The sequence below is a fragment of the Ricinus communis genome, chromosome 9 (assembly GCF_019578655.1).
Source record: "Ricinus communis isolate WT05 ecotype wild-type chromosome 9, ASM1957865v1, whole genome shotgun sequence".
Taxonomy (NCBI): domain Eukaryota; kingdom Viridiplantae; phylum Streptophyta; class Magnoliopsida; order Malpighiales; family Euphorbiaceae; genus Ricinus; species Ricinus communis.
Window position 1 is genome coordinate 9,313,379 of NC_063264.1, and position 21,835 is coordinate 9,335,213.

The 21,835-nt window shown below is 29.6% G+C and overlaps 2 protein-coding genes across 3 annotated transcripts; one reads left to right on the forward strand and one right to left on the reverse strand.

Moving 5' to 3' along the window:
• Positions 1 to 1,561: 1,561 nt before the first annotated feature.
• Positions 1,562 to 5,441, forward strand: LOC8259332 (transcription factor bHLH123). 2 transcript variants are annotated; one of them, XM_048379662.1, is made up of 7 exons: positions 1,562 to 2,541; positions 2,633 to 3,287; positions 3,434 to 3,550; positions 3,671 to 3,736; positions 3,947 to 4,012; positions 4,156 to 4,206; positions 4,319 to 5,441. In XM_048379662.1, the coding sequence occupies exons 1-7, from the start codon at positions 2,219 to 2,221 to the stop codon at positions 4,469 to 4,471; spliced, it is 1,431 nt and encodes a 476-aa protein (XP_048235619.1). In that variant the 5' UTR covers positions 1,562 to 2,218; the 3' UTR covers positions 4,472 to 5,441. The 2 variants fall into 2 exon arrangements, with proteins under 2 accessions (XP_048235619.1, XP_048235620.1); XM_048379663.1 differs by having other exon boundaries at positions 1,564 to 2,541; positions 3,437 to 3,550.
• Positions 5,442 to 17,455: 12,014 nt separating this feature from the next.
• Positions 17,456 to 20,694, reverse strand: LOC8259333 (NAD(P)H dehydrogenase (quinone) FQR1). Its single transcript, XM_002534399.4, has 4 exons — positions 20,530 to 20,694; positions 18,969 to 19,062; positions 17,952 to 18,214; positions 17,456 to 17,851 (listed from the first exon to the last, which is right to left on the reverse strand). Exons 1-4 carry the CDS (start codon positions 20,550 to 20,552, stop codon positions 17,620 to 17,622), a joined length of 612 nt encoding a protein of 203 aa, XP_002534445.1. The 5' UTR covers positions 20,553 to 20,694; the 3' UTR covers positions 17,456 to 17,619.
• Positions 20,695 to 21,835: the final 1,141 nt, after the last annotated feature.

Here is a 21,835-nt window from a genome sequence, read left to right on the forward strand (position 1 = left end):
TAAAAAAGAGTAATGAAAACTAAACTAAAGTATTTATGGAAGAACTGTAGAGAATTATGGAGAGAATAATAGTGGGCAGGTGTAGAGAGCGGATAGAACAAAACTCTCATCCCCTCTAGAATTAGGTTTTTCAGAGATATATATAGAGAATGGTCCTTCTCTAAATTAGTCTCTCTAGAAATGTATACCTAATATAAGTTTATCTAATAGATAAGACTTTAAGTATTTTTATCTCCACCAAATACTATTCCATAAATAATTCTTGACATAAATTCTAATAATTATACAAAATGACTAAAGTGCCTCTTGGACCTTATAATCTTTGGCTAGGCCTTGCAAATAGCAGTCCATGCATCTTAATCTTAGGCCTTAATATGAACATATCCAATTAAGCTCATTTTCTAGTATTTAACTCCATATTTTTCTCTTTTGGCTAATATTACCTGAAAATAGACAATTAAGCTTAAATGAATTAAAAATATATATTTTCACCATATTATATATAAAAATATATCATTAAAACTCTAAAATATCCTTAAATATCTATATATAATTTGGACCGATCAATTATATATTATAATAAATTATAAATTTTTTAAGTCTCATTTTAAAAAAATATTTCTCTATATAGTAATATTTGTATATAATTTTTTTCTAAAGAATATCATATTATACTTTATCTTAATATATTATTATTTTATCTCATTAATTTTATTTATATAATATAAAAAATTATTAACATTACCTTATTAAGATTTCAAAAAAGAATTTTCCAGAACACGTCACTTAAAAAGTAATGGAAGGGGTATGGTAACTAATCCCTAATTAAGTAGTATTCTTTTTATTCGACTTAATTAAGTACTATTGGATGTTTGCGTTTTTGTGCTTAAACTTGCTTCGGAAACATCAATTAGCACTTCTTCCTTTTCTTGTTTACCAAGACACTGTTGTCCATCGTTTCATACTAATCGTTCCTTCTTCAAATAAAAAAAAAACTAATTATCTATCATTCTTATATAAAAATATTAATTATTTATTACTTTTATATATCCAATAATAACATTAACTTTTTCTATTTTAAAAAAATTTATTCTAAATTAATTTAATTTAACTAGTTTTTTATAATTAAACAATTAAATATTTTTTTAATCTAAATGAATTATTAAAAAATGGCTGTTAATATAAAATAGATAAAGTTATTATTATTGTAAACCATAAAAAAAGAAAACCTTTTTTTATTTATATAAAAATATATTTACCTATTAGCAATATTGATTTACATTATTGTCTATCTATACATCTATTAGTCAGATGAGTGTCAATTATATATAACGTTCAAAATGTATTATATAACTTATATACATATCTTATGTTTAAAAATAATGATAATAATGACTGTAGTATTTAATAAATACTTTTATTAATAAAATATAATTTATTATAATTTTAATTTATAATATAAGCTTTATAGTTTGCAATGATTATGTTCTTTTATTGATTTATTAATTAATGTTGTATATATAATTCACATAATATATGAGTTGTGTGAAAATTGCATATATAAGAGTAAGCAATTAATCTAATTTATCTAAGAAAATAGTGGGAGAAAGCAAAACAAAGATAAAGAGGGTGAAATGGCAATAGCACATTTGCACATTGCAAGTGGATGCTGAGCTGGCATTGTTTGATTGGCGATACTTCCATTGATAATATATTTTTCTTTTATATGATTAATTGAACTGAAAAGCAAAAAAAATATTAAAAACAAAAAGATAACGATTTAGAGTTATTTTTTAATAAACAAAAAGAACGGAATTATAAAATAAAAACCCCATCAAATTAGTAAAGCAAAATTATTTAAAAAAAAAAAGGGGAAAAATTCAAAATCAAGAAGACCTTTCCTTTGTCTAATCACTTCATCATCTGCTTGCATAGAAATGTCAACCACCAAAGTTCCGGTTAGTTCTTTGATTGGCACACCACAGCACAAAACCCAAATAGTTTTCTTTTTTCTAACTATAAATACCCTTAAGATGCAGCGAACCGTCTTCTATCATTTTGAGTAACCACACAAAAGCCAAAGCCAAAACCAAACAATCTTCAAGAAACCTCAAGAATCTTTTAACAACTACAGCAATAACCGCAAAAAAGAAAAGAAAAAATAACCATCAACATAGCTACTGTAAAGCAGCTTCAGTTTCAGCTTTTAGCAGCAGCCATGGCGGATGACTTTAACACAAGCACTAACTGGTGGGATTCATCAAGAGCGAGGTTTGACAGTACAGGATCATCTTCTTCATCTTCAGGGCAGCTTAATAGTTTAGGAGGCAGCTTTAATATTGCTGCTAATTGGCCATCTGAAATGGTTGATGTTAAAGCAAGATCTTCTATAGAGTCTGCATCTGTTTCTGATAGTTCTGTTGTTTTTCATGATACCCAAAAGCTGCAACATGGTCAAGATTCTTCTAGTGGTGACCACTTGCAAGTCATGGCGCTAGGCCTTTCTTCTTCACATGCCATCGATTGGAACCAAACCTTACTGTAAGTTCCACTTCCAACCCTATAATAAAATTTACTTTCTTGCTTGACAAGATTTTATGGTTGAATTTTGTTGATGGCTTGTTTATTGCAGTCGCGGCGATAAGCATGAGAGCAGCTTCCGCTCGATGCTGCAAGAGAATTTGAATTCAAGTACGAGTTATAATCAGCAAGAGACTGGGATTGGAGGATCATCTCAAGTGCAGTGGAGAGAGAGGGTTTTTTCTGGGGTTAGCGGCGGCGGCGGCGGCAATTCTTCGATGAATGAGTTCAATAAACAAATGAATCCGCGGGGATTTTCTTTAGATCAATCGCAGTTTAGTCCTCATGGAAGTTCAAGTGATAGCACTGTAACATGTCAGGGATTGAAAACCAGTTTCCAGATGGAATCAGCAGCTATTTATGGCAGCCCTTCAACTATGCTACAAAGGCTATTAGGATCTGATAATCAACACCATCAGCATCAACAACAGCAACAGCAACAGCCGTCTTTCGAGAATCGATCCATGAACTATCCTTATGGAGCAAACTATTGCATTACTAGTAATGAATTAGTCCCTTCTTGGTCTAAAGTGCCTCAATTCTTAAGAAATTCACCTCCTAAACAATCTCCTCAAAGCCAATTACACTTCTCTAATAACGCCCCTTTCTGGAATGCATCTGCAAGTTCCATGAATGATGTTTGTCCGAGCTTTTTCCCTCCTTTGCAACAGCAATTTCCTACATCTAGTTATGAAGAAAAACCAAAGGTATATAAAAATACGTACATGTATGTCTACATAAATGTCGTATGATAATATGGAAAAATAAACATTAGATATAACAATTATATACATGTATCTCTATAAACGTAACAAGAACACACCTTCAAGCTTTTGGTTCACTCATTTCCCAGCAGAATATATCTGAAGTACGGGAATCAAGTAGTACTACAACAGTGAAGAAAAGTGGAAGTGAAACAGCAACAAAAAGGCCTCGAAATGAAACAGCATCAACTGTGCCAGCCTTTAAGGTATTAATTTGGCAAGATCATGATATTGAATTAATGATATACTGCCATATATATATTTAATTCTTGAAAGAAAAAAATTTATAGATGAGAATTCTTTTGCAACTTTGATATCTCTTATAGGTGAGGAAAGAGAAGATGGGGGACAGAATCACTGCACTTCAACAATTGGTTTCGCCTTTCGGAAAGGTAAATATATTTTCTCAAATGCTTTTCTTTGCTTCTCTTTTCCTCTTTTCCCCTTAATTTCTTTATACTTTCACAATAAAGATTCAATATACAGTGATGTATGATTCATTTTACATTCTTGATGAAAGCTATGATGATTCTTTCTTTTCTTTTCTTTTCTTTCTCTTTCTTTTGGGTTGCTTTTTGATCATGTTATTGTGTTTGTGTCAGACTGATACAGCCTCAGTGCTCTCTGAAGCTATTGAGTATATCAAATTCCTCCATGAGCAAGTCACTGTAAGTTTCTCTTTTTCGGGATCCATCTATCTAATCTTGCAATTTCGTGGTATCAATTTTAATAATTATACAAAGTTAATCGATCCCTTCTTTATATAGACAATGCATCCATTTCTGAAAAAAGAAAATGCTTTCTTTATCAGGTACTAAGCACCCCATACATGAAAAGTGGAGCTCCCATACACCACCAGCAGGTAAAAGAAAATATTCTTCTTGTACCCTTCCTGCTATATAATTATGTGCGTACATATATTAATTACTTTTGCTTAAGTACTTAAAAATGTACTGTTTTGTCTTAATATGTAGAGTTCTGACAAGTCCAAGGATCCTGAAGGACAAAAACAAGCTGATCTTAGGAGCCGAGGGCTATGTTTAGTACCAGTTTCCATCACTTTTCCAGTAACTCATGAGACCACAGTTGATTATTGGACCCCTACATTTGGAGGAACATTCAGATGAATGGAAAGAGAAATGGGTTGAAATTCGAGCACGGGCTAATGAAGCTAAGCTAGGAATCAGACTCTACGCAAACTAGCTGGCGATCGAGTAGTCTATATAATGCATAACCTTATCAAAAAAAAAAAAAAAAAAGAAACCCTAGCCAAGTTGGAGAAGAAATGATAAGGTTATGAATTTCACCGTAAAGAAGATGAAACAACACACACTGACGCACAAACTGGCTCAAAGATGTCCTCTCGGTTCGGATTTTTATTTTTTTTTATAAAAAAGGAAAGGGAAAGAAAGGAAGAAAACACAGCAGCCTCACGTAGTTAAAATATGTCAAAAAAAGAAAAAAAAATCAAAGGAGTTTCAGAAGAGAAGAAAATGGCGAAAAGAGAAAGAAATGACAAATTCAAAGGTACATGGTAAGGGTAGTAGTGTTGGGTCAGCTACAGGCAAAATGATGCTGGTTGGCCAATATAGGGACCAATATTTGGAAGCATATTAATTGTTGTAATAATTGAAGAATTATATGATTAAAAACGTGGGTTAGAGAATGAGAATAGGTGCTGATTTTTTTTAATTATTATTATTAATTAGTGGAAAGTGTTGAAAGATTAGTTTATAAAGTATTTAAAGTAGATAATTAACATTTGTTTTCTGTTAATTTAATGAAATTAGCAGTACTATGTAATGTAGTTGAATTTATTAGAAGAAGAAGAAGATTTATAAAGGAGCTTTTTGAGGTTTGTGTAGGCAGCTAGAAAAAGATTGTGAAGAATAGAGAGGTGGGTCTAATGGCTTTTTGATTAAGAGAAAGGGAAGAAAAGAAAGAAAAAAAAAAAGAAGAATTGAAAGGAATAATTGATATCCTGAAATGGGGAGTGAGAGTGGGGATGTCATTTGATTGGAAATCTCACTTTTCATTTGTTTATGTGTTTGGAATATTGTTAGTGGAAGTCAGAGGCTGGCCCAATGCCCTTTCTTATTCTTATTTATTTATTTATTTTTTTCTATTGCTATTGATTTTCTTTCTTAAGAAAAATATATATTAAATATATGTGGGTATATATTTTTATTTTTATTTATAATTTGGAATATTAGAGAGGTATGGTAAGTGCAGATGCTATCAGGTTCTGCTTTTTTATGCTTTTAATCGAATGGTCACATTGAGGAGCTTCCATTGGAAGGTATACAGAAGCCAAACCCCTCACTCTCTCTCTCTCTTGTTGAATTTTTAATCTTTCTAAACCATTGGTACCTTTATGCTCAATGGGTTCCTGAAAACTACATATGATTTTTTTTTCCCATTCCTTAACTGTTTAAGTATATTATAGTTATGCATGCTTAACCATATTTCTATTCTACAAATTTGAAACATACTTATAATATATAAATTGCCTAATGAAAAAATATATTTTTCCTTTTTTATAATAATTAAATAGAAGAAAATATTACATATTTCAACTATTTCTATTCCAATTTTTATCCACCTAATGTGATCTATTATACTTTCACTAAATTATTCCTTAATGTTTTAAGATTAAGCAGTAGTTATATAAAAATATTATGTGCCATATCAGGTGAGCAAGAAATGAGATAAAAATAGATAGATCATATAGCATTTTTTTAAATTAATTGAATATGTATGAATGAGAAAAAAAAATAATATCACTCAAAAATTTAAAATTGTCATAAGTGGCGATTTTCCCCTAATTTGTTGTTTTAAGTCCAAATCACCCTGAAAATCAACTATTTTCTTTAGAGCCATTGATAGAATTTAGAAGTACATCGTGAAACAAAAATAAAATATAATAATTACATTCAAAAAATACATAAAAATAAATTTTCGACCGTGTTGATGAAAAACTCATTCATAATCAGTGAAGATCACTAGACTTGAATTAGACTTTTTAATTTTTAAATAAACACGGCTGTATAAATATCACCGATAATATTTCTATTACTTCTAAAAGAAAAAGATTGAAAAGATCTACACGTTTGATGGGAATGAATAAAACTATCATTAAAAAAATACTCATATATTCTTATTCTAAATATTAATTTGATTACATAAAAACTAAATAAATTAAATTTTTAAAATAAAAAAGATCACATAGAAACAAGATATAAAGAGAGAAAAGAGAAAAAATATGGAGGTAGTCTAAATAAAATCAACAAAAAGTAACACTAAATTTTCAAGATTTATAATAAAAAGCAGTTTTTATTTCTGTCTCAACTTCTAATGAGAAATATAATTATCCACTTTGTCTAGAATTCTTCTGAACACCCTGAAATCAGCTTCTTAATGTAATGAGGAATGCTAGTCATAAAATATTTACTTTTTTATTAGTCTATTTTATCTAACTTTTTAATCTAATAACTTGCTATCTATTTAATAAATTAAGCTAATTTTTCCATAATGAATAAAAATAAAAATAACTTTATTTACTAACTAAAAAGCAGAGTGTTGTGCTTTGATTTTTTTTCTTTTTCTTCAATAAGTTGTTGCTAATATTGCTTTTTTAGTTTGATGTTTAAAAGAATAGGCATTTTTTTCCTTTTCCATTGATGACAGATAATATGTTTCTATTTGTTTGCGAAATAAAAAGATTTGAAGTTTAATTTTTCTTTTTTCAGTTTTCTTTTTCAAATTCATTTAAAATAAGTTTGATATTGTATTTGAATTTTAATGTTTAATTACCATGACTAGCTAGCAACTAATAGCTGATTAATAATTATATTTAATACAATTATCTGTAGCTACAGTTTATATATTTAATTATCAATTGAGATATATGTTAATTGTTATTTTAAGTAAAATGTTATATTTATAATTACCTTTAAGAAATTTTATATACTAATATTTAATAATATATATATATATATATAACCTATTATCAGTATATAATTATTTTAAATTTATCTTTATTGCAATATAGTTGATTCAGTGAAGAAATAAAAATAAAAAGTAATAATGAGAAAATATTGAGTGGTAAATTAGAAGACGTACATAATAATAGTTTATTTTAAAATATTTTAAAGTTAATTTTGCATATGCTTTTTATATTTTAAAAAATTCTTATACTGAAAAGAAAGAGTTAAGAGCTGTAATTAAGAGAAAGAGAGATGTGATCTTTTAAGTTTTTTAGTTTAGGGTTTTAAAAGTAATAATGGATAATCTGATAATTGCATTTAAATTAATAAAGTTGTTTATAACAAGCTTCAATTTAAAGTTGATATGAATTGTAGTTTTTAAGGGTCTCAAAAGCAATTAGGAACCACTCAAAAATAATTATCAAACATATTAGTACAATTGCTTAGAGCTGAACAGCTATCAATTTGTGTCTAACAGTTATGTCAAATAAACTTTTCTATTGAAAATAAAGATAAATATGAAATAGTATAAATAAATAATTAAATAAATAAGAAAAGATAACACATATTTATAGGGCCAAATATATATTATTAAATTTATATCAATTAATCAGATTAACACTTTAACTTTTGATTTAACTTAATAGAGATTTGAATTTTCTTTTAATATCTAAACGTTTTTAATTTTTAATTTAATCTTACACCTAAATTTTACTTTTTAATAATATTTAAATATTTTTGTACAATATATGTATACATATTAAATGAAGATACATGTCAAAAGTGTTAAAATATTATAAAAAATAAGTCTAAGTATTTATTAAATTACATTGAAAGTTAAAGTGTTAAACTGATTAAATAATTAAAATTTAAAGACATCAATATACATTATATGACTTTGTAAGGGCATTTTTCTTTTTATATTTTTATGGGATAACAAATTAAATTAATTAATTTCTCCATATTATACTATCTTACTAATTTAATTTAAATTTTATTATACGAGTGAATTACATTCACACGTACTAAATTTTTCACTTTATAAATCAAAATTTTAATTTGTAACTAAATGGTTATTGAATTTTAATTTTAATAACACCGATGAGTTTTTCAGTAAGTGTGAGAATAACTTCCATGGTGAGAATAACTTCCATGGCGGTTATCAAACTTTATACTTTGTAATAAAAAGATATCAAAATTTTAATTTTAAAAGATATACGGGAGTACTATAATATCCAAAATTTTTCTTTTAATAATAATAATATTAGTATTAGTTAATAACGAGTTTTTATTTAAATTAATATTACTTTATTACTAATTTATTTATTTGGGATGATTTAAAAATAGAACTTCAATTATAGATAAAAATAAGGGAGTTATTCTTCTATGTCTAATTAGTTTGATTTTCAAGAAATTAATTAAGTAAGTTCTTTGGGCAATAGATTATATGTTTTGTCACTAAATTTTCTCCCCATATGAGTATATGAATTAAATTTTATATTTGAGAGCTATGAAAGAATTAGTAAATAATATTTTATAAAAGAATTTGTTGGGGAATGATAAATATTAATTAGCAAATGGTGTTGATTTTAATTGAAAAATAGTTAGTAATTTGATTAATTAAGTTAATTAAGGGTTAGGATTAAATTGATAATTAATTTTAAAATAAGGACTAAAAATATAATTTTATTGATATATGGGGTTTTAATGAAAATTTATATGGTTGGTAGTTTTGCAATTAAGTGTGTCGATAAGGGTATTTTGCTAATTTCATATTTAAAAGCAAGGATAAATAAGTAATTCTATATTTTCAATAATTCTAATTTGGCCCAAATTAAATAGTTAGGGGATTAATTGAAAAAGCTAAAAAAATTTGAAGGGTTAATCAGAAATTTTACATGACAAAATTGTTGGTAATTAAAAAAGTTGAGGGACTAAATGGTAAAGAAGAAAAATTCAGGGATTAAATGCCGATAAGTAAGAAAAGAAAGGGAAGAAGAAGATGGCGTCGGGGGTCGCCGAAGAAGAGAGAGAGGAGGAAGGAGAGGAGCTTTGGCTGCCGTGGCTGACCGCCAGGGCGTGGAAACCTGGCTGGTGGAAGAGCTAGCGGTAGCGAGCTCAAAAGCGGCGGTAGAAGGAGAAAAAAAAAGGGGGGGGGGGGAGGGGGGCAACAGTTGTCGGTGCTATTCTGGGTGTTTCTGGCAGCCAATGACGGTGAGTTAAGGGCTTCCTTTTAGGAGTATCGGCGTCGGTTTTGGTGGCCGGAAGAAGGAGTTTTGCCGAGGTGAAGGTAGCCAGAATTTCAGACTTTTCTGGCGAGTTCCGGCGAGGGATGGATGATCAGAGGGTATTTTCGGACTCTTCTCAGCTCAAGCTTTCTAATGGCACCGGTTTTACGGCGATCGGACTCCGTTTGAAAATCGACGGCCGATATCGTCTGTCAATCTCTCCGGATGATCAGATCGGAAGCTGGGATCATCATCAGCGTATTGTCTCAAGTCCGTAGACGCACTCGGATCGTCGATCGGACTCCGGCGGTTGGAGGCGAGTCGACCAAGTGATCAAACGTCTCGGTAATTCTCTGGAACGTGGATTTTAGAGTTCATTAATAAAAATTATGTGTTTAATTATTGTGTTGAATATTAGAAAAACATTATGTGAGGTTTATTAGTTAAAATAATTATCGGGCCGTCTGCCAGTTATCGTAATTTGTTTTGTGTGGCGGAGTCGGGAAAATAATGTAGTGTAATGACCCGACTCCCGTTAAATAAATTGTTGGAACATTTGAAGTGTTTTCTGGTAGATTCTGGACTCATAATACGAGGGGTAGATGTCCGTGTTTAGGGGAGGTTCTGCCGTATTCTCGCTAGAATTTACCCGAGTCGAAATTTTTAGACCATCAGTCCTAAGAGTCTAGACCTAAGGTTAATTGTCAAATGTTTTAATGTTATTGATTGAATTGTTTTCCATGATTAGATAATTCGTCAGTTTGGCTCGCTCCACCCGAGGCATTAGAGCAGAGCTAGTAGGTCGTTGGAACTGTGAGTTAAAGTCAAATGTTGTTTACATGTGTCATGCCAAGATTTTATGAAATAGTTCTGATTACATGATTTAATATTTTAATTATTTATGTATTCATTCTATATATATGTTTCATCTGCATTATGATTTTATTGATTGTGTGTTGACTCGGGATGGAACGGCAGTAGAACATGCCACCTAATGGGTTGTATCAAGACCGCGTGCGCACCGGTATGAATCCGAGACTGATAATAAAAGGGTAAAAGGGTAAATTTAAAAAGTTAAACTTAGGACTTGCCCTGGTCGAGCATTACTCTCTAGACTGAGTAGAGTGTGTTTGCCAGAGTAAAGGTCCCTGGTCGAGCATTGCTCTTTGGACGCCGGCTTATTTGAAAACTTAAGTGACCGGACTAGATTTAAGGACTCTGGTTGAGCTTTGCTCTTTGGGCGCCAGTCTTATTAAAGTAAGAGAGCCGAAAGGCTAAGACTGTTAGTGATAATTAAGTGGCTAGACTGGATTTAAGGACCCTGGTCGAGCTTCGCTCTCTGGGCGCTAGTTCTGTTAGAATGAGAGAGTTGAGACTGTTAGTATTGGGGCTAGGGTTCTACTGAGGTATTCCGTCTCTTAATATGAAATAAAATTTATTGTATTTTACAGAAGCATAGCATGACACGTATTATATTTTAATTAAACAAATATTTTATTGAAATATTTATATTCATTTTTGGGATATATGATTTTAACTCACTCTCGAGACTGACAGTCTCAATTTCACTGTTTTTCAGGCGATTGTTAGTCTTCCTGCAGTTCTTATCTAGCAGCCCGACTCCTTCATCATCGGGTTAATGTAATCAATTTTAGTATGTTTGACTTATAAAATTCTAGATTCTCCGCAATAAAAATTTTAAACTTATAGTGTTTAATTTTATATAAATTCAAATCTCACCTAATTATACTGATAGACAGAATTTAATTTATAGTATCTGCAAATTTAAGATTAATTGTGGAAAAAATGCTTTAGATTGAGTCCAGTTTTCAATTTGATTGAGTTAGTGAATAATAGTCAAGCTTACTACGGGATTTGGTGACATTAAGCCTACCCGCTCCCTAGTGCCGGTCACGGGCTCACAAATTGAGTCGTGACAAATACTTTTTTTATAACAAATAAAGATTTAATATCTTTTTATTACAAATATAAAGTTTATTGATTATCTATGTGACTTATTCTTTAAATATATCAGAAAAATTTATCGATATTATTAAATTAAATTTCATCAACTGTTTAGTTATAAATTAAAATTTAATATTTTTTATTATAAAATATAAAATTTAATCACCGCTAATATAATTTATACATGTTATTTTATGGTTGTAGACAAATTTAAGAGTAATAATTCATGAGGGAATTACTCGTGGCCAGGCATAAAAATGGGACCCCATTCACAGTTAGAAAAAGAAAAGTAAAACCCATTTTCAAATTCCTTTCTTTCATTTTGGGTTGGGTTTTTAAGTATGTTTGTCTAATTAATTTTTAAATGTCCAAGGCCTATTGGCTTAAAAAGTTTAAACTTTTACACAAATTCACAAAGTGTATTTAATTTTTCTAATTTTGATAAAATTAATCAGAATCAAAATTATTTTACAATTCTAGCCAATTAATAAAGTTAATATGAATTAAATGGCGTGTCATATGACGTGAAAAATATGACAATCTAATCTAAAGAAGCGGTTCGATGTGGGCGAGAAGTGAACACCATGGTAAAGATAGGATGCCTAGACAAAGAGCGGTTTCTGGCAGGCTTTTAGAATATCAACACTCTAAGACAATGGATACATGAATGAATCGAATTGGGCATGAAAACAGGATAGGGAATGGTTGATAGTATATATATAAAGATTTATAATTAATCACATCAGACGCTTTTTGATTATTTGAAAAATCGTGAAGCCAATAGAGGCCAAAGCAGGACAATATCTCATGTGATCTAGTTTTGACCATTACAAATGGTAGGTGGAAGCTAGTGGGTATGTGACGGTCTGATTTGGAGAAGCAATCCAATAAGGGCAAGAAGTGAACCCAGGGCAAAAATAGGATGCTTGGATAAGAAACGGCTTCTGCCAGACTTCTAGGATAGCATCATTCTAAGATACGGAAGTACGTGAATGAATCGAATTGCATATAGAAACGGGACAGAGAATTATTAATAGCATATATTTAAAGATTTAAAACTAATCATATGAGACGTCTTTTGGTTGTTTGTCGTAGAGTTATAGGAACTCTAAAGTTAAACATGTTTGGTTCAGAAAAATTTCAGAATAGATGACCTATTGAGAAGTTCTCGAATTCACTAAGGAAACAAAACCTTGAGGTCAGTGATGGTCAAAACAGACAATATTTCATGTGATCTAATTTGGAATCGTTACAAAAAATATGCTAATGATAATATTAAAATTTACAAGGTTCTCTTACTTTAATTTCTCTATAATACAAAAAAAAAAATTAAATATATATTTATATTTTTAAATTTTACCCATTTAATCAGTGTCACATTTTAATTGGAATTTCACTTTTAATCATTCAGTCTAACCTTTTTTTCTTCTTCAAAGACACTTAAAATTTGCATTTTGGGAGATATCGAGGGAAGGCCAATAAGTCTAGTGGAGGCATTAATTGACAGAGTTGACAGCAGTAGTCACAATGACGAGCGAAGGAAAGCAGGCCAAACTTACAACTATAATTCTTTTTATGATTTCAAACTCCAATCACAGTGATTTTGATATCAAATAGATTCTTTATTTTCTGAGCTTTTTATAGACAATAAGCTTAATGATTTTCATAATGATTTGAGGCAGAAACAAATCTATCTGAATGCATAATTATTTATGCCTTAAATTTTTTTATTTAATCTAATAAGTATTTTAATGTTGTTTTTATCTTTTTAAATATTTTTAATTTTTAATTTAACTTAATAAATGTTAAAATTTTTTTTTAATAATATTAAAATATCTAACACCTAATACATATAGATATATTGAATAAAACTACATATTACAAAATATTTAAATATCATAAAGAATATAAATTAAAATGTCAATCAGGTTCCATAAAAAATTAACGTATTGAAATGACTAAATAATTAATTTTAAAGTGTCTAAATGTATATTTGGCCATTAAAAATAGAGAGAAAATGAATTTTAAAGTAATTTTTATTATAATTTTCATAGAGGTGGCAACGGTGGTTGAAAATAAAAGAAATTGGCCGAATCTTTTAATCGTTTTTGTTGTGGTGGTGTGGTGGTGTGTAGTAATATAATTTTGTAATTGTGACGATGACAGTGGCAGTGATGACGAAAAAATAATAATAATTTTTATTTAATTTTTTTTTATGAGCGAGATGACAGTATATGCTATAATATTAAAAAAAACATATTATATGTTATATAAGTAAATTGTTATTAAATCTTAATCTAAATAAAAATTTGCTAGAATTGCCTTTTTTTTTTTTTTTGCAATTTTGGTTAATTTTACTAAAATTAGAAGAATTAAACATAATCATTAATAGAAGGAAAAATTTAAACTTTTTAGGCTAATAGGCTAATTCTTAAACTATTATTTTCATTAATATCAAAGAACCTTTTTGCTTAATGCAGATCACATAATATAATTAAGGCACATATAGACTGTATGAACTAAAAGTGGGAGGGATGAGAAAAGAAAACTTGCATTTTAGAATTATGACATAATGATAAGTAAGAAGTTAGAAGCACTAAATCTACTTAGTGGAGAAATTGTTGAATAGATGTTTAAATATCCTCTTGAGAATGGACGAAAACATATTCAATTACATCATATTAGGCACAAAAGTTGATGCTAGCAAAAATAATAAAATAAGGATTCTAATAAATGAAAATATCCTTTTAAGGACTCAATATTTAGGGACCTAAGTATGAGGTTTTCCATTAAAAATTGAAATATACTTTTTAAATTAAGTAATTGTTGTTGCTTAGTGGGTAGTTATTGAAGATTAAAAACATTTTGTTTACTTAAAAAGAGATAAATTTGTTTAGACTCGAAATCCTACTATTTTTTAGAAGAATTTAATATTAAAATGAAATGTTATTACGTCAATATTCGTATTGTTGTATCTAAGAATGTAGAGATAGATGGTAAAAGTCTTTTTTAGTTTAATTAAAGTCTCAAATTTGAATCTTAGACATGCAATTGCATTAAAATTCTTGAACTGGAAAAATTAAAACTTTTGAAGGAGTGTTTTGCCACCTGTAAAAGTCTTACCTAACATACTCTAAATTAAATTTAAATATATGTAAACCAAAAAATATACTCATATTGCTGCCATTATTGTTGCTGTATGAGTACAAGCTAAACAACCATTAATGGTGTTACATTATATCTTATTACACTATGTTGTATTGGCTTTATGTCAAATTAAATAGGTCCATGAATAGCACAAGACTAAACATTACATAAGACATATAGAAATTACATGTCTTCTTCTTCTTCTTCTTTTCTTTTTTCTTTTTTCCTGAATATCCATTGGCTGTCTTTCTATTCCTCTCTAAGATGTTTGGTCAATCAATATCGTCTCCTGTATTAGTCAAAAATCAAAATTTTTATTTATGAAACTCGTACTCTCTCAAGTCAATTCTGAAGGCAACTCAATTGAGATAAGATTTAGAGCACAAAGAAAGAGATCATATATCAAATCTGATAACCCACCTGATTGCTCCTTGTTGACTCTCCACTTTTCCTGTTATATATATGGCTGAAGTGTAACATTTTTTCTTTCTATTATTTACTAAGCCACTAAGGGGAGTAGTCCCATTGATGCCTTAATGAATAGGAAATTCTTTCAAATTAATAACTAAAAAAGTTTGGATCAACTTTTACTGACAAACAATACATATTTAAATTGAAAGGATCTAAAGCATTTGATCATTTGTTAAACTAATATATAATCTTTCTTATCAGTCAAAGATGACAAACTAAAGCTTACCCTTTTCCATCTATAAATTTTTGTCTTTTATTTTAAGTTTACCAATTCTTGAATTCACTTTCTTGTTTTTGACCTGTCAAGTTTTGGGGTTTACAGTTTACAAAATACTATTTGTAGGCAACTGTGTTTCTATTAGCTCTCATGTGGGTAATCTTGTTAATTGCTTGTGTAGAAATATATGATTCTTTTCTTACCAATTATCAAGATGATTGCATTAACCCAGATATGTAATTCTTTGTTTCCTGTTTTGCTTGCTTACTCTTCAAATTGCATACATATTAGGACGAACTGTGGCAGTTGCAGCGTATTAGATATCATTATTTTTCTTGATTGATGAGGAAGATAAATATTTCCCTTGTAAGAATACAATTTTTAGAATTGAACTTTTGTTAATGAGACAAGGGTATTCATCATTACAAGGCACATTTGATAGGCTTCAAATGGAATGGGAATAGTTTCAAAAATTGTTTTGAGATAATCAAACAATGTGCAATAATATTAAAGAAATATTATAGCGAAATAATAACATTCAGTTTCTTTTTAATATAGCTTAATCATAATACAGAAATATTATAAGAATTTCAAATTAAAAACTTGGAATCTCAGATCAAGATTAGGATTTTATTCCTAAATCTGAAGCATACCAAGCGTGGCTAAATGAATTGGTCCCTCTTTGGTTTCACTTGGAAGTTCTGTTTTGAATTTGTTTCTTAATTTAATTCAACACTTCAACTTAGATTACTTTAACTTTAAATTCTCTGAGATATAGTATTAATTATTTCCGAGAGAAAACAACGGAAAGGAAAAGGGATTCCTACAAATAAGTAAAATTTTCCTTTTTCCCCCGTTATTGGTACGCAATAGACCAAGAAAATAAAGCTTCTTCCTAGGAGACCTCAATATATTATGCTTACTTAATAACTCTTTAGTTATGTAAGCATTAACATAAGCAAAGAATAGTATATGAGCTAACACATTACATCACCCAATATATTCACATACTTATAATATAAGGTAGGTTTTTTATTTTTCTCTATAACATTATAGTATAGCTGGCCTGGAATTTGTGCACATAGGCAGGCTTAGTCTTGGATATATTCCAGATGAAGATATGCCATACATATTTCTTTATCAATTTTTTTAAGAAGGCAATGGAATTAATTACTGCAAAAACCATAACAAGAAAGCCTATCTACATGGGCAGATTCAAGAAAAATAAATAAATAAATAAAAGAGATATAGTAGTTGGTGCAAGAAAGAAAGTGGATCAAAAGCACATGCTACTGGGTTCTTGGTAGAAAGAGAATTATTGAGGAGTTTACCTTGGTAAACAGCTGTCTGATTGCAACAATTCAAAGGTCACTGATTGCAGAGGAGCCAAATTTTCTTTTGTTTGCACAGTCCCACCAAAATGAAATTCTGCTAGTAAAATTACAAGGACTTAGTAGTGGGAAACCCAACCTCTCAATCCAAATTGGCTAAAGTGGTCAATTAGCCTCATGTTTTTAATACAAGGATAATGAAAATTTTGGTTCAGAAAATGTATGGCAACTTAGTTTTGGAGAGTAGCTTTTGTCATATTCTGCAAATGGGTAGGTGGTCACAAAGTGAAGAGAATTGTGTAAAATAACTGAAGGATGCAAGATTTTAAGAAGACCATATTCCACCTAATATTCAACCTAATCATTATGATGCAATGAAGAAACTTCAAGAAAGGTATCAATGTCCCTTTGAATCATATCTTGTTCCTCACATGTATGTTCGGCTATCATTAGGAGCAATAATACTTTCTATAAAAATTGGTAGGCTTAACAGTTGCTAGTGATTTGTCTTGTGCTTGCAAGTTCACATTTTTTAGCTGTTTGTTCTGGACAAATGATGCTTTTAAAGCGCTTTAATCTCTATACATTTCACAAAGAGTCCAGAAGCAATGTAAATAAACAGAGTTCAGTGTCCCATAAAATACTCGCTTCTTTCAACCATATAATTCTTAATTGATATTATAAATCAAATTCAATCAAGCAAACATATAGCACAAATGCAAAAAGAAAAAGCATCTAATAGTAGTCCATCGAAGGGGTGTGAAAATGATGCAGAAAGTAAACAAACTTTTACCATTGGGAGAAGAAACTATTATGCAACACCACATACACAAAACTTATAACCAACAAACAATAATTATTGCTCACGAGCGCATATCTATGGGGTAGAAAAATGTAATGATCCATCTGTACTCCTGTAATCAAATGAAATTAAGCAGATCCCTTGAGCTTCTTTGTGATGCCAGCAAAGTACTTCCCCTGGTGGAAGGCCTGCTCCAACTCTAGCTCAGAGGGCTGTCTTGATCCATCCCCTGCATAAGTTCCTGCGCCGTAAGGACTTCCACCTTTCACTTTCTCCATCTCAAACATGCCAGCCCCAAATGTGTAACCAATTGGAACAAAAAGCATTCCATGGTGAACAAGCTGTGTGATAGCAGTCAGCCTGTGCCGAGTTTAAATTTTCATGAAGAAATTATTAGTTTCTGCTCCTTGTGTTTAGGAGTAATCAACATAGTTAAATAGGAAGCAGCCTAGGGACTTACGCTGTAGTCTCTTGTCCACCACCTTGAGATCCAGTGCTATAGAAGATTCCAGCAGGTTTGCCTGCAAGTTGCTGCGTTCTCCATAGACCACCAGTTGCATCTAGAAATGCTTTAAATTGCGCAGACATCATTCCAAATCTTGTTGGGAAGCCAAAAACAAACCCATCAGCCTCAGCAAGTTCATTGGGTGTAATGATTGGTACATCACTCTTTGGTGGTGCACTCATCTTTCCAAGCACCTCCTCTGGCAGAGTCTCAGGAACCTGCTCCACATACCAAGTACATTAGTTATATAAATCAGCATGCAAAAGTTTGCAAGTAAAAGCATTTACTCTGGAAAGCCAACAAATTACAGGATCCCTTCAGATCAATGCTCAAAGCAATGAGCATAAAAAACTTTGACCAGTGGGTGTACTGCTACTATATTCAAGGATTAACTTTCAAAGTGATTGAACAAAAATTGATATCACTGCTAGGTTAGCTAATCAAGAGATTTTAAAATCATGTATTAGATCATAAAATTGCTGTTGGATGACAAGATGGAGAAGCTAAATAGATACACTTGCACAACCACACAGCTAAATAAATATGGGACAATTGACTATGATACCTAGTTCTGGAAAAGATACCGCAGAAGTAGCACCTTAACATGACAATCTTATACCAGTTGGAGGCAATCAAGATGCTAATAAGTGTGAGATCTTAAAGTTAACATGCTGACTGGTTAAAGAAGTCCAAAAAAGCAAACTCAAAAGAGAAGAAACTTTCTAACTCTCCCTCAGTCAGATGGGATATATTTGATTGTGGAGCAGACAAACCAATAAAACAATCTATTTATGACCTAAATTCAGAAAATATCTAGGCTCTTGACCCTGTTTTCAAGGGAACTTTGTTTCTTCCACTTTCAAAAGTTATTCTGCATGGGATTGAAAGCCATAACATCAACATGAAGCTAAAGTTAAAAAATTTAAAATAACAAACTTCAACAGTGTATAAGATTATGCATAAGACATTTACCTGCCATAGTTTGGCTTCAACGCCTTCAACAGATGCAGCCCCCTTCTTGATCTCTTCTGCCAGTTTCTCTACATGTCCATACATGGAATAGTACCTGGAAGTACCAATTAAAATGGTGAAAAAAGACCATAACATATAAGCCAAAGAGCATAAACTATTCCCAAAATTCACCTTTTTAGACAAAAATTATAGAATCGCGTGCATTTATATACAAACACTAACGACCATATCGGCATAATGCTATTGGATCTATCCTAGCTATTTAGAAGTTGAATAGCATCATTTGCTGCTATGTGTTGATGTCTACTGAATCAGTTCCTACACTTCCTAGCTCCCTAACCCAAATGAGAAAAGGATATGCTCAATGCATAAAGATGTACACCACTAGGAATTCTATCAGCCATAAAAAACCTTGTCCAAAAGTAATAGTTATACCAACACTTCTCTTCATAGTGGACCACCTAAAAAACAACTGCATACATGACAAAACTGTGCATCTAAGAACCTCTAGGTGCACAAAAAAAATTGCCAGTAACAGCTATGAGTGGAGAGAACACCAAAAATATGAAGGAACATAACAACAAAGTGTGCACAATGATTGCAATCAACATCAAGCTGAACTAATAATTGGACACATCAACAACTTGACTATCGCTATTAATAATCGTAAATACTCTGTTAAAAGGACATTTTTCTTGATATGAACATGAGCATGGAAGAGAAGGCAGTTGCACACCATTGAGACCTTAAACTATAATTTTCAAAGAACAAATGATCGAAAACAAAATTGCTCTCAAAGCTATCAATTTGACCATTCAATTGACAGTTATAGAATGTCAAACGTAGCACATATATAGGTTTCAATTGGTCTGATCCATAAACTAGTTAGCTTGACCTCCATGTACCTAGACAATTTCACACTGTTGTACAAAATGAATTACACATTAGTTCTAAATAAATCACAGCTTAATTTTCCCAAAAATTGAGATTATCCAGGCATTGTCTAGCTTAATTGCTTCAAATGCAGATCCATAAAAAAACTGCCTCAAAAATGTAAAAATTGCATCTATTTTAGAAAACAGAGTAAATACATTTTGACTGTGACACATAACATGAACTGGATGCACTTACTTCCTTTTGACCTTAAATACTCAACAAACTCATTAAAGAATTTTTGAAAAATAAAATTTTAAAAACAAACTGCTATAATAAACAGTATTTATTATCAGTAAAAACACCAAGAGCTCATTTTCAAGCTCCATAACTCTCTCATTTTCTAGGCATCCAAACAGATTATTACCAGAGCAGGTTTTAATTCTAAAAGAACAATTAAGCAAACATAGAATTTCAGGAGATCAAAAAAAAAAAAGTTCAGAACACAAGAACAAATTAACAAGCATAAATTAACCAAGAAAAGATGGATGATCAAAGATCGGAGAAGGAAAACTATGCATCTACTGGATGACATGTATATACATAAAGCTGTGAAGAAAAAAAAAAGTATAGATATATAGATAAATATAGATAAATTGAAGAAAAGAGATGAAAGAAAGAGACATACACAATATACACTTTGGTAGCCATTGAGGAAAGCTAGCAAAAAATGATAAAAACGACACACAAGTTTTGCGTTTTTAAGTGGTCGGAGTGTGTATTTTCTTTCTTTTCTTTTTTCCCTCTTTTTGGAGCGAAACGAAACGTTGACGATGAGGGAAAAAGCGAGTCCAATAACCTGTATTTATAGTTGCAGAAACCGATTTTTTTCTTTCTGGAAATTCAGAAAGCACAAAATTTTAGAAATTTAAAAAGACGGCGAAGGCAACGGCGTCGTTTGAAAATTACTTTTATTCGTTTGTGAAATTAGAAGGGAAATGATTAATTATGATGATAGTGGTGAGTCGTTGTCGCGTTTATAGTTATTATTGTAAGTATTTATTTATTCTGCTGTTATTATTATTTTAATTATAAAATTAAATTTATAAAATATAATTTAATTAATTATTAATTATTTAATATTAATTTTATAAATAATAATAAATTAATTTTTTATATTTTTTAATTTAATTTTATTTATATTAATATATTAATAAAATATTTATTTATTAATATTATCTTTAAGTTAATACTCAATAAATTATTCTTAAAATATTTATTTACTAACTAATATTATTTAAATTAATACTATGTATTACTATTTTTAAATTATCAATTATTATATAATCAAGAATTAATTTATTAGTGATATAATATTTAAAATATTAATTTTTATTAAAATTATTATCTAATTAAAAAATTAATTTATTAGTTAATATAATATTAAAATATAATTAATATATGCTATCTATTAAAATAATATCATTTAATTAGAAAACTAATTATTATTTAATTATGAAACTAATTTATTAGTACTATATTATTTTTAGAATTAGAATTTATATTTAATTAAAAATATAGGTTATTAATTAATAAATTAATAAAAAATCATAAAATTACACGAATCATATGTATTAAAAATAGTACATATGTCAAAATAAATATTTTACGTGTCAAAAATTAAATACACGTATCAAGAAATTTAAATATCAAAAATTAATATAATAATAATAATAATAATAATAATAATTAATAACAGATATTAAATTATATTAAGATTTTAAAAGAAATTTATAAACACTTAAAACTAAATATTAAAATTAATTAAATATTTATAATGAACAAAACGAGTTTGTGCCGTGGACTATCTTCAACGTGAAGCTAATTCTCTTTGGTTACTAGACTAAATTACAGCATAAAACTAAAAATTTACTAGTGTTTTCAACTGATTAAATAAATTTTACAAAATAAGTTCTAATAGAAAGTATATTCAT

What these genes read in the sequence shown, in the direction of transcription:
- LOC8259332 (XM_048379662.1), top strand. Translation starts at nt 2,219, where the DNA reads ATGGCGGATGACTTTAACACAAGCACTAACTGGTGGGATTCATCAAGA. An exon ending in GATTGGAACCAAACCTTACT is followed by an intron (nt 2,542 to 2,632) that starts GTAAGTTCCACT and finishes TGTTTATTGCAG; the next exon opens with TCGCGGCGATAAGCATGAGA. An exon ending in CAACTGTGCCAGCCTTTAAG is followed by an intron (nt 3,551 to 3,670) that starts GTATTAATTTGG and finishes TATCTCTTATAG; the next exon opens with GTGAGGAAAGAGAAGATGGG.
- LOC8259333 (XM_002534399.4), bottom strand. Translation starts at nt 20,552, where the DNA reads ATGGCTACCAAAGTGTATATTGT. An exon ending in GCTACCAAAGTGTATATTGT is followed by an intron (nt 19,063 to 20,529) that starts GTATGTCTCTTT and finishes TGGTACTTCCAG; the next exon opens with GTACTATTCCATGTATGGAC. An exon ending in GGTGGACAAGAGACTACAGC is followed by an intron (nt 17,852 to 17,951) that starts GTAAGTCCCTAG and finishes AACTCGGCACAG; the next exon opens with GCTGACTGCTATCACACAGC.